We start from the raw sequence: 13,233 nt of genomic DNA on the forward strand, positions 1-13,233 counted from the left end.
CACGTGTAGATGAGACTAGATGTCAGAACACAAAGAAGAAAAAGACAGGGCCTATGTACTACATACGTCTCTGTTTGTACAATGCAATAATAGACATGAAGAGCTCAATGTCCATGGTGGAGTAGAGCGCCAAGATGTCGACCTCCTAGCAGTGCCTCCCTATGGCCCTGGAGGATGTCTTGAATCTCGAGCTGACAGATGAGAAGAGAGAATAATTTTCATTGAATGAAATGGGCTTTGTATAAAGAATTGCCATAATACTATCTACAAGGTTTAAGCCGAATTCCAGAAGGTGCAAAGAAAATTGTTATGTTTGCAAACTGGCTGTGCATGTAAAAGAAGTTTGAAAAAGGATACTTGCGAAAATTGAGGGAAAGAGTCGATGCTTAGAAATCAATCTCAGGATAAATGACCAAGAAAGGAATGATTGCGAAAACATAAAACGAGAAGAGGGAAAACATAGGAAGAGAAAAAGGGGAGCAGACATTAAAGAAAATGATGTGGGGTGGAAGAACCGAGTTTTTGACAAAAGTAAATAAGAGAGGCTATAGGGACAAGGCAAGGAATTTACATGCCAAAATATTCAAATCACAATAAAAGTGGACTCTGATCTGGCTTTATGATGGTTTCTTAGAACAAGCGATATTTTAAATGCTCAGTAGTCACAGATCAGTCTACTGATGAATGGCTCCCCGTACCTGAGCACTGAGCCCCCTACCTTCTCTGCCTGCGTCTTTCCATTTCTGCTGTCCTCTGCCCTCCTGCAGGTTAGCTGCCCCCACTTCATGTTTCCTCCCTTCCTCTGCAGCCCCCACGTTCCTGCCCCCCCCATCCTCGTTTAGTTGCCCCCACCCCTGCTGGCCTCGCCTCCTCCCTGCCCCTGCTGCCCCCATCTTCCTGCTGCCGCTGCCATTTTCTTCCTACCCTACACTAGCTACTTCGACCCTGTCGAAGAAGACTACACACACACACATTCCTAGGTCTTCCTCATGCTTATTGGCCATTGTTGGAGGCCATTGCGGCAGCCTTTGAGCTGGTTCTATAGGTGCCCACTATCCTAGGTTTCTCCCCTTCTGTTGCCCAGGTAGTCACTGCCTCGGCTGATGCTGTTCCCAGGATTATGTGTTGGCTCGTGACAGTGAGCCCTTTGAGGATTTTGTGCTACTTCCAGGACCTAACGGTCCCTTGAAGCAACATATGGAGATGTCAGGTAGACGTGACTAGTGCCGGGTCTATCATCAGGTGGGCCACTTTACTCGTGATTGCCCTAGGGCTAGGGGTGTAGGAGGTGGCGCAAACGCACTCCCAAGCAACACAGCCTCTGCCTTGGCAAGCCTTTCGCCAAGGAGTGGTGGGTTTTCTCTCATGGCCGCCCTCCAGGTGGGAACACTGGGACACAAGATGAGGTCTTCCCAAAGACAATGTAGACAATGATGATGTATTGGGTCAGAATGATGAGTTTGAAGAGTCATCCTCACAAAAGGATGTTGCATTAGGGTAGAATGACTATGTTGAGTCTTTCTTGCTTGGGATGGACAATATGCAGGATGCATTTGGTATGGATGCACAGGACACGTTGCCATCTTATGAGGCCTTGTAGGATGTTACGAGGCGGGTCTAGACTCTGGCCAAGTGGTTGCTTTACCATGAGAATTATCTCATGGAATGTGCAAGGTCTAGGGAGGCTTTCCATGCACAATAGGAAGCACCTTGTTAAGGATCAGCTCCACCCTACCATTACAAGTGGACCTATGGATGTGTTGTTTCTGTAGGAGCACAAATTGGATATGTTTTAGCGTGGTAAAACTGGTAAGATCCTCTTTGGACACACTTTTTGGCCCTGTGTACAAGGGACAAAAGGTGGGGTATGCATTTCAATGTCAGCATCACTTTTACCTCATGTTATTGGCCATGGTGTAATCATACCTGCTAGAGTACAATGGATTATGGTTATGCAGGAGGGACTGAAGCTGGGTGTCTTGAATATCTATGTGCCTGTGGCCCTCTGGGGCACCTTCACACAACTGCTACCCCTCGCTAATCATCGGATTGTTGGAGGAGACTTCAACATGGTTGAGCAGCCATTGGACAAAAAGGGTGGCCGTGAGGGTAGAACATACCCCTTGGAGAGAGCGTCCTAGGAGAGATTTATACTTTTCTTCTATGGGAGGGATTGTTGGACAAAGGATGATTTCCAGAGGAGGCCTAGCTCTTTATCTTACTCCTAGCACAACCATAGAAGTGGGGATGGATGCATCTTTGCAGGGTTGGATAGATTGTGTGGATGAGTGGGGCCTGGATATAGAGGAGGCTCTATTGCCATCTTGAGAGGTACTACCAAATCAGATCATTGCCCAGTTATCTTGTGCATCAAGGAATTTGGGAGCGAGAAGGGTGTAACCCATGCCTGCATCCTAGACTCTCTCTATCAGGATGTAGAGACCTCCCTAAAGGTTAGAGAGATTTGGAGGCTTTGTGATCATCTTGATCCCCGGGCGAGGCTTGCTTTGGCCCTGGAGAGGACTAGCCAGCACTATCATTCTGTTGCCTTGGCCAAGAAAGAAGAGGCTTTGGACAAGGAGTGAACGAACTATCAGATGCAAGCTCGCTACGCTTTAGAGGGAACAAGAGAAGCATCCTGCGTCCTCTTGGATCCCAGACCTCTTGTCACCTAGTGGAGCTGAGTTACAGGTGGCCATCGATAGGTGGACTGAGTTTGCATTTCATGCTAATCAGGCATTTTGGACATAGATGGGTTGTAGATGCAACAAACCGTTTTTTTCAGCACATGGAACTATGCACGATAGGGACACTTTGAGATGCTTGCGGATTCTCAGCAAGATTTTCGTACTAATCCAAATAAGGGAGAGTATTGCCTTAGATTTTTATCAGACCTTGCTCTCTATAGAGGCTCACTCTTTGGATAGAAATGTTGCACAACAGAAAGTTTGAGAGCGCATGCCCAAGCTTATTTACAGATGATATGTGTGCCTCTTTGGATGCCCCCTTTTCGAAGGATGAGCTGAGACATGCTTTGCACGGCCTTTCGAGAGGCAAATGCCTAAGGGCCTCTCTCCATCCTTCTTTTTGCAGTTTTGGGATTACATTAGTGATGATGTTACTACTACTACTCTGCAGAAGATGTGGTGTATTGGTATGGTGTCACCTTTTATCACGGAGGGTCTTATCCACCTTGTTTTGAAAGGTGGAGACGACTAATATTAGACAGTGGAGGCCCATAACTCTGCTTGGGTCTACTCACAAAATCTTAGCGAAGGTAGTGAGTATGAGACTTCAGCTTGTTCTTCAGAGAATTATTCATGATACATAGAATGGTTTCCTCCAAGAAAGGAATATTTTTGATAACATCTTTTCATTTTGGGAAGCTATGGAATGGGCTAAATCTAGCCAACAAACCCTTGCCATTCTTTTGCTAGAATTCGAAAAGCTTATGAGAGAGTGGATTGGGACTTCTAGAAGGCACAATGGCACGGATGGGTTACTCGCAAGAGTGGATCAGAGGGGTCTCTTCCATGTATAGGGAGGCCCACAACACAGTTTTAGCCCACGGGGGCTGGTGAGCGCTTTCAGATCTTTTGATGGTGCGTATTATGCAACGTGTGGTTTTTTTGAAGTGCTCCTTTCGGAAGCAACATACAAACAACATGTGTTGGAAAAATTGCCATTGTATCATGGTAGGAAAATCATACATGCGCTTCCATGGAATGCAACAAAGGATTATCAGGCACTTATGAAACATCAATGCCCAATATGGATTGAGGTGGTTAATTTTCCAATGAATTTTAGCGAAGTGCTGCCAAGCTTGGCTCAGTAGTGGGGAACTGTAATTTGTGCCTTGCGTCTGATGGGAAATCGTAACCATTTCTGCATTTTGTGGGACATTGATAAACCCACCTCTCCGTCTATTGCTGTGGAAATAGATGATGTACACATGGGAAAATATGCTTTGACTTAAAATGGGGTGTGTTTGCAGATGCATGCTTCACATGCCATAAGTTTGGGCATCTAGCTTCGGATTGTCCCACTCTTACATTGTGGCCTATGTTCCTCCTGCTCCGATGCTGAATGAACTAGTAGTTGTCACCATTTGGCTCCCTAAACAACAAAGTATCCTTTAATAAATTCAAAGATAGATCTCACCAGATCTTTCTATGCATGTGGACACCAGTTTGACTGGTGAATCACCCTCGGGATGTCTAGTATTTGGGCTTTGCTGATATGATCAGTAGTCCTATGACATGGACTGGTATTTCCAGAGGGATGGGAGCTTTGCTGATATTAACAATAGCCCTTCTGGCAGTGCTAGTGTTGTGACTAGTAGCCCTGGAGGTGTGACCAGTATGACTAGAGAACAGTGTTGCTCGGGGTCATCTAGTATGACTAGACCCCTGAGTGAAATACATGGCTTGAGAACGGGGGATTTCCAATGTATATTTGCATATGCATTTCATTTTGGTGTATGTGCGGATACACCAAAATAAACTGGAATACTGGAAGATTTCTACTTGGCCTCTTCATGTCAGGCTCAGAATAGTACAGTCCATTGTAATGTCCTATGTCCAGTTCTATTTGCCTTTGTTGCATTGGTCCTCCAGGGATATTTCAGCCTTTATGTCTCAAGCTATGGAGATGTTATGGAGGACAAAAACTGCTGTGAAAGCATTGAGACTGATGAAGATGGAAATGGTGTGCTCTCCTAGAATGCATGGTGGACTTAATGTCCTCAATATAAGATATCATGTACTTGCAAGGAAGGCGACTATGCTGCATACTTTTTTCCGCCAACAATAGCCATGGACTTGTATGCTAGCATCCATGTGTGTCAACATGAGGACTTGTGCTCATGGTCATTGGATTACTGATCATTGGGAGGTTGTCATTGGGAGATTTGTAGGGAAGATACCTGGCTGTCCTTTCTCTACTGCTCTGATACTTGACTGGAAACAAGTACTTTCTAAGGTCAAATGGGCTCTTGATAATTGCTCGGGGACAAACTCAATGAGGAAAGAAAGTATTCATTGGAGTGCCATCTTTGACATTCCACTCGCTTTACAGGAACCTGTTCGGGCATACAATCTCATGAAATTGGGAATTAGATACATACATGATGTAGTGCCAAAGCAAATGAAGAACAGTCTCTGAAGGAGCCTGACATCTTAAACATGTGGATGGTGCAATGCAAGGTTTAGCAAGTGTGACCCCCACTGACAATGTGCCTGTCATACATCTCCAAAGAAAAAGTCTTTGTTTCAATGGCATTTTACACTTCCATAACATCCCGAGATTCTTCCGCCACCATGAGAGGGGATTCCTTATATGCCACAGAGAATTAGCATGTTGCTGAATCCATGGAGCAGGCTGAAGAAGCCTGTAAGCTTTGATGGAGATTAAGGCGGGAAGAGGAACAGGATGAGTGCATGTAGCAGAGGGTTGCAATTGCCAATCCGTAAGCCTGTCTGTGTCAGCCACAGGAGGAACAGGTAGAAAAGGATGTAATAAATCAGCAATTTTCTTCCATATAGACCTATGATGCATTCCCAATGCATAGGAAGCAGTGGCCTGAGGAAAAGATAAGACATAGCCCTGATCATCTACCGCCCGTGTTTTGGGATCCTCCTCAGGAGAATTTTAGATTATCTTCGGCTCCGTTTCCCGAGTCACAGATTTGGGAAACATTTCTGGCTCTTTGGTAGATTTATGAGGTCTTTGTCTCAATACTCACTATTTCTCTCTTGGGTGAGATATTGGGCGCTTTGGACAATCTGGAGTAAGCATAATTTGGCATACTTGGGTCAGCATAATTTGGCATACTTGGGTCGGCTGATTCACAAGTCATATGAATCTTTCCGAGCCTCATTGCGGCAATCCTTATATGATGCCTGCCATGAGGGTGATATGGATGCTCCTTGCATAGAGCTTTTCTTTTTATGTTTCTGATCTTTGGGATACTCTCCATTTCGGAGACCTCCCATCATGTAAATTAGCATATAAATATACTGCACTGGATATTACCAAAAAAAAAGTATGTGCGGATATAAAAAGATTTATTAGAAGCATGACTTGTTTTTGTGTCCTGCATGCTTGCTTTTTGTCTAGGCTCGTAGCACTGGCTACGAGGTTATGGGGATCCTGACCACTGCATTTCAGTCATTATGTGGAACGAGCTCATTAGGGATGAGGCCGGTCAGCCACTTGGTGCATCTCGTTACATGCAATGGTCAGGAGGGGAGAGATGTGTATATACAGTTCTTGCTTGGAAGACCTTCAAGAGTCTTCCGGTGGATCGGAGAGCTGCATCCATTCAGCATCTAAGGAGCTCTGGCATTCGTATTGATCAGATCGATGCAACTATACCGCATGAGTGGATGTCTAGGATTTTTCATGGAGATTATCATCTGAGATGGTTGGGAGTTTTTTCTAGGATAGGTGTACCTTTGCAGGTCATTGCTCTCTTGAGCTAGGTGGCCACATATTGCATCATCTATTCTATCATGATTGAGGAGACATAGCATGGAGGAGATCATCCCAGACACCAGGCTTAGTCCAGTGAGGATTGTTGGTCGTTTGGGGAAGCACTGGTTCATCGATCCTTCTCCTCAGATAGTGACTCATGGCTCTTGGTGTTTGAGGCTATAGGTGACTATCCTATCAGATATCTTCAGTGGGATCTAGGTGATGCCTTTGATCCATTGAAAAGCCATTCCCTTTTTTAGTTTCTCTTTCCGGAATGCCTGGATTCTCATCATTCGACAGATGTATAGGATCCCTACTCTCAGGCCTGAGTGGGAGAGTTATGGATATCACTTTGGTGATATAGCACAGATATTGGCATAGACTTTGGCATTCATATAGAAGGAGCCAGATCTCTCATTTCTTTTGGTTGTTTTTACATGGTGATCTCCCCACCAATCAGTGGAGATCGATTTTCGGTGTAGCACCTACCTGTGCGAGATGTGTGGCAAATTTTGAGATTGTAGAGCATTGTTTATGGGGATGCAACACTGCACAACGTATTTGGGGTTCTATAGCCCAACTTATGGGCAAATTGAGTGGATGCGCCATGTATGTTACTTGGGGGGAAATTGCTTGGCTTTCCCAGTCTGGTCCGCAGCTTTTTTACGAGGGCAGTGATACAAACATTGCTATTTTCATTCGTAGAGGTATTGCCTAGTATGGTTTGTTGCAGGATGTCCCTCACTCACATTATACACCCTCCAGACAAAGGGTTGACAGCTGTTGGGAGATTGTTGCTAGTATTACATCATGGCAGATTTGGAAAGCTAGATGCATAGAGGCAATTGAGGGTGTTCAGATTTTTGAGTCTTAGTGCATTAGTACTATATGGGGTGATATCATCCATATGGTTGAGATCACCTTACATATTGGGGAAATAGGCTTTGTCCCTAGATGGCACATTACAAATAATATATGTAATGCATATGTGGGAATATAATATGCCAAATATACAGAGAAGGATGTCTTATTACTGCAAATAGATGTGGCGAAGGCTTTGATACAGTTGAGTGGGATTACATTGCTGTAGTAATGACAAAACTTGGGTTTGGACAAAAAATGGGAAATGTCATTTACTGGCTATATCAAAACAGCACAGCATGATGTATATTACACAAAGGTTTGTCCTCTCCTTGGGTATTAGGGAAATCGGTAAGGCAATCACCCCCGATTGACAAGTATTACTACTTTTGTCAATCACTGTGCCAATCCTTATATGATTGTCATCAGGTACAACAGCTGGATCAGACACATCTAGATTTGTTTTTCCAATGTTTTTAGTTTTGTGAGCTGTCGAGAAATACTCTCATGAGGGTGCTCTCTGTACAGTAAACTAATAGAACAGTGGTTTCACAAAAAAAAGCATGTAATTAAAATCAACACTCACCTGCATTTGTGGATCAATGCACAAGGGAAACCTTGATGCTCGTGTTGTGAGGATGCCATTCTGTATTGAGAGCTCATTAGATGGAAGTCCTTCACTAACCCATCTACTGATTTCAACCTCATCTGCCAATAATGCCTCTAGTCGAAAAGGCCTAGTCACTGGGATGCTATTTTGCTGAATGTCAATGAGCCATATGTCTTGTATCATGCGTGTCCTAAAGTCAATCGTGAATGCTCCAGTATAACTGAATAAGGTGTTCAAGGAAAAAATCAGGCAAGGAAATTTTAGGACAAGGATTGTTGAAAATGATTGGGTGTATTTTCATGCAAATGCATTTCTTACCTTAAGAAACTGGAGGTGATTAAGCAATCTCCCAAAAGTTTCTCACGAGCAATAGAAAGCTCCTCCACTTCCTTTGACCATCTTTCATGTTCAGATCCCAATCCTTCAATAAGGCGTGAAGCTGCATCAAGTCGTTTCTCCATAAGGTCTGCTTTTTTTTTCAAGTCTTGCTGCTCTGCAGTATTTGCTTCAAACTGACTTCGTAGAATCTCTAGCTGCTTAGACAACTCTTTTATCTGGGTACAAGACGAATTGAGTCCATTGTCAGCCTGAAGCAGTTCAAAACTGCATCATACCTTATTGAAATTCTAATCATCACCCTAAGTTTTGACTCATCTTATTTTAACAAATTGTGAAGCATCACAACAATAACAACAATACGTAATGAGTTTCATTATGGACTCAGCATGGGCTATGTGAGAAAGTATACCTCTTCTTGAATTCTTTCCAATTCATTCTGTGCATTTCGGAGGTTTTTCTCTGCTGTAGCTACTGCTTGACGTTTTGGTGCTACAGTCTTTGCAATGTTATTATAATTCATCATTGCCATAACCCACCGCAGGAGCCCAGCTCCAGCAGTTGATATATTCATAAGCTCTTCTAGTGTAAGTTTTGGATCTTTAAAATAGTCTTTCAAAGCCCTCATCTAGAAGTCAAGAACACGTTGCATAAAGTATCTCCAAGACAAAGAAAAAATTATTCATGTAAAATTATGAACAAAGACTCTATATACATTTGTATGTGTACCTAGTCACTTAAACTTCAATGTGTATGTGCCTATTCAACCGTGTCCCTTCGCAACTTGTGTATGAGTATGCCAAGCATGTGGTTATTTCAAGGATTCAGTTCAGCAGAATCACTCTTGTAAGAGTGCTTATGCATGAGTTGGATTGTCATGTTTCTAGTTACAACTAAACTGAATGGGCAAGACAATATAGTGGGTCAAATCTCTGATTTTTCATAAAAGAAGTACCTGCTTATCAGTTATTGCATCTTTGTCAAATTCCATTAATGTGGCTAAAAACCGATTGTCTGCCATCATTGCCTTTGCACCCTTCCAAGACACATCTTTGATGCCTCTTAGAATCACAACACATTCGCACACCTGAAATTAATGTAAACATCCTTGTTGGACATATCTCAAGAACACATTTTCTTCTATTTAGTCATCACAGTTCAAAAAAGTGTCGAGCTGAATAATATGTCACCTTTTGCACTAGGATGTGAGGCTTTGCAAATGATCGAATCTCTGTAATTTCATCTTTTTTAAGATTGTTCAATGCTTCTGCTGCTGCCTCCAGAGCTGGAAGTGCTTCTACTAATGCTTGCTCAGCCTCTTCTTTCTCTCTGCTAATTGCTTCATTTTGTCTTTCCAAATCTGCTTGCTTTTCTTGTGCAAAATTTTGCTTTGTCTGCACCTCTGCTGTGCTCTTGCTGTTTTTAGAAAAACAAGAAGTTTGTCAGCATGACATTTCCACAAGCACTGCCTAAAAGGGGAGATACTCATAAACGTGGTTGTCATCATGTACTACTTTGCAATGGTAATTCATGCTCCCACTCAGTGCGTGCATTTAGCAGGTCTTAGAATATATCCTTCAAATAGTTGGTTAGAATTCTAAAGCTCAATTCGCTATAATCCAGGTACGGAATGCCAAACAGTTTGCCTGTAAATTTAGCCAACTAGAAAAATGTTGGTTCGCCATAGTGCAAACTCATGCTGGATGTTTGTGGACATAAGGTAAAGTGAGCACATTCTTTGGAGCAATAGACATAAGGTAAAAGTGAGCACATTCTTTGGAGCAATAGACCGTTGTATGGACGCGTATACTGGTCATCCGTACACTTGTTTGCATGCACAGGCTACTCTCAAACTTCTGGAAAACGTAGTTCCCCATGTGTGGTGCATTGTACACCTCCTTTGAAATCGCCCCTCCCTCTCCCTTCCCATCAACCCCCTCTTCGCCTTCCTTGCCTGCCCTGCTTCTGTCCCTGCCTTTCCTGACCTTCAAATTGTTTGATAAACTTTTACATGCAGATAACTCAAACGCATGGCACATCATGGAGGAAAAGAAAACACCCACATTCATCACAGATCCTCTCATATGGGATACTTGACCCTTCGGGTCCTTTATAGACATCAATAAGGTCTTTCTTTTTCTTTCTCTTCTCCCTCTCTCTCTCTCACACACACTTTTTTTTTAGTGGAATCATAAGTATATTAGATTTACAAGATGACTATCCAAAGTAGATAGTCCCAAAGTACATCAACTGAAGATGTCAATATAAGACATATATACATCATGATCTATTTGGTCAACCTGCATGCAATCGAAGAAAGATTGATGCAGGGAGTACCGAAAAAAAGAAAAAGCAGAAAAAACCACATCACCGAAAACTGCATGGTTGCGAACTTTCCATAGCGTCCATAAAGCCCAGTAGCGCACCCATGAGAAGAAAAGAGAGAACTCTGGTCTGGGCAAATGAAGACCAAATAGCCAGAAAAACTTTCCAAATATCATATTTGGAAATCTAGCCCGCAGAAGCTGGATGAGAGGAAGAAAAAACTGACGAGAAGAAGGACAGCTCCAAAAAATATGAATGACTGTCTCCCTGGAAACAGAGCATCTACGGCAAGTGGATGAGGATATATGTCTGCGTGTCAGAAACTGTCCTGAGGGAATAACAGCCAAAAGAACGCGCCATAAAAAGAGCTGTTGTCGAAGAGGAAGCTTCGACTGCCAAAGAGATCGCAATCGTCTTTTCCACCACCAAGATGACCGATGCATATGCCAGAAGAGATTTGCCCGTTCAGAAACCCAAGGCAATGGCAACAAATGTTGATACAAACCAGCAACTGTAATATCAGATAGCCTCAAGGGATGGCATGAAGAATCAAAAGAGGAGATAGTCCAATCCTGCAGGCGATCTCCAATTTCCAACAGTGGAATCGGCAAAAAAGGCTGAAGCATCTGAATTATATCACGCCAAAGACGATGATAATGAGGTCCCAAGCCATAATGTGTAGCAGCTTGTGGAAAAGAAAGAGGGGAGCCATCAGGATGGATGACATCTCCCACAGAGGTAACACCCTTTGAGTGGAGAAAATATGAACGCCGGGGTTCTTGCACCACCAGGGGAACTGAAAATGCTTTGGACCAGTGGATGCTCTTAGCGCGGAGAGAGTTGCCTTGTAAGGAGCCGCGACCATTCCATTTTAAATTTGAAAGGACAAGCTTCCAATCAGCAAGTAAGCCAGAAATGAGAGGACAGCCCTTAATTTTGCCAGTAATGTAACCAAGAATAAAATCCCAATGAGTAGGTTGCCAATGGCCAAAAGCCGAAGTCGTCAGATGAAGTAACAAATGACGGATCATCGCTGTCCAAGGCTGAGTGCCTTCTAGAAATTGAAGCATCAGTTTACCTCTGTGGGCAAGAATATGCACCTGTATTCCATCGGCCACAAGACCTGATTGCATCAGACAGTTCTTGTTCAGAGAATTTTGTTTCTAGTTGTTGCGCCTGAGTAGCAGAAAGGATGGGGGATACATGCTGTGATAACAGATGACGTGCATCACACACTTCCATGGCGTGAGAATCGTCTTCACCAAATTGAGAGGAGAAATGGGTAACACAAGTCGCAGCCAATTGTGCTCGGGTGGAGGTCCACGTGTCATCTGAAATTAAAGTGCGACATATAGATGCAGCTTGTTTTCTGGAATGTAAACTCTTGAAATTTTTTTTGGAAGAGCAGCCTTTGTCCAAAAGCGCCTGTTGTCGTGCCCGTATCTCCCATTTGACAAGCTTTCGGTGATCATTTACCTGAATACAGTGACGAGCTTGACATAAAGAAGTGGCTTCAGCCAAAGTTAGGGAGAGAAGATGACTAAGCTCGATTAACGATTGGCATGTTTGCTTAGCATAAGCAACAGTCTGTCTCCAACCTTCCAGATACTGTTTACCATAATCACGGATGACTAATTGCATGCGAGCAATTAAAGCTGTCCATGCATAATCCAAGTCAATGAAAGATTGAGGAAAGAGTGGCTGACAGGCCTCAAGTATCAGTGCTTTGAATGCATCATGCTCCAAGTAACTATTATTGATGATAAGCAACCTTCGAAGTGGCAATCTGTCATCAGGCATGTCGTGCAGATGAACTCTGAGCCATAAGGGTACATGATCTGAATATGTAAATGTATAATCCACCCACAATTTGGTCGTGAGAGTATCATAATGAAACGGATCAAGCTGATACCATTGATCCAAGCGAGCTTTGTAAGTGGATCGTGCATTATGTTGGAAGGTATACCGTGCATTATGTTGGAAGGTATACCCAGGCATCAAGGGCTGAGATTCTTTCCAAAGATCAATCAGATTAAGCGTTGCTACAAAATCTGCCCACGAAGACGTCTCAGTAGCAAGTACGACCGGATGTATTATCACCAGGTTGAGGGGCATTATTGAAATCTCCACATATGAATGCTTTCTGTCTCCAAGGGTACAATTTCATTTGTTGCCATATCTGTCCTCTAGCGTGAGAGGATTGAGGTGCATATATTGATGCAAATTCAAAGATTTCAACCTGAATAAAGCACTGCATAACCATCCATCTGCCTTGGAGGTCATTAAATGCCATGACTGGCTGTAAATGATGTTTCACAAGAAAAAGTACACCCGAAAAGGCATGGTGGCCTGCATAAAAAATATCATAACTAGCATAATGGCCTTGCTGTCCAGCATAGTGATGTTGATTGTGTTCCTGAAGAGCAACGATATCTGGCTGCATACGCTTCAAATATGCCCAAACCATCTTCCACTTTTTAGGGTCACACAAACCCTGTACATTGAGAGTCAAAACTATGATATATGACATCATATTTATAGTGTATGTACAGTATGAACAAAATAGTAGCTCAAGCTTGCATGTCCTCCACAGGGTATGCACCCCGATCAGGAGGAGGAATATCTAT

General features: G+C 43.2%; 1 protein-coding gene across 1 annotated transcript in view; it reads right to left on the reverse strand.

Moving 5' to 3' along the window:
* The window catches only part of LOC147611509 (dynein-1-alpha heavy chain, flagellar inner arm I1 complex-like), a 247,334-nt gene that overhangs the window by 21,149 nt on the left and 212,952 nt on the right, over nucleotides 1–13,233 (reverse strand). Inside the window, exons 39-43 of the mRNA XM_086784911.1 lie at nucleotides 9,472–9,697; nucleotides 9,237–9,368; nucleotides 8,694–8,909; nucleotides 8,264–8,499; nucleotides 7,922–8,165 (exon numbers count right to left, since the gene is read on the reverse strand). Coding sequence (XP_086641037.1) covers nucleotides 7,922–8,165; nucleotides 8,264–8,499; nucleotides 8,694–8,909; nucleotides 9,237–9,368; nucleotides 9,472–9,697 — 1,054 coding nt within the window. The remainder of the gene's footprint in view (nucleotides 1–7,921; nucleotides 8,166–8,263; nucleotides 8,500–8,693; nucleotides 8,910–9,236; nucleotides 9,369–9,471; nucleotides 9,698–13,233) is intronic.

The sequence above is a fragment of the Cibotium barometz genome, chromosome 47, assembly GCF_041138505.1.
Source record: "Cibotium barometz isolate CiBa-2024 chromosome 47, ASM4113850v1, whole genome shotgun sequence".
NCBI lineage: Eukaryota > Viridiplantae > Streptophyta > Polypodiopsida > Cyatheales > Cibotiaceae > Cibotium > Cibotium barometz.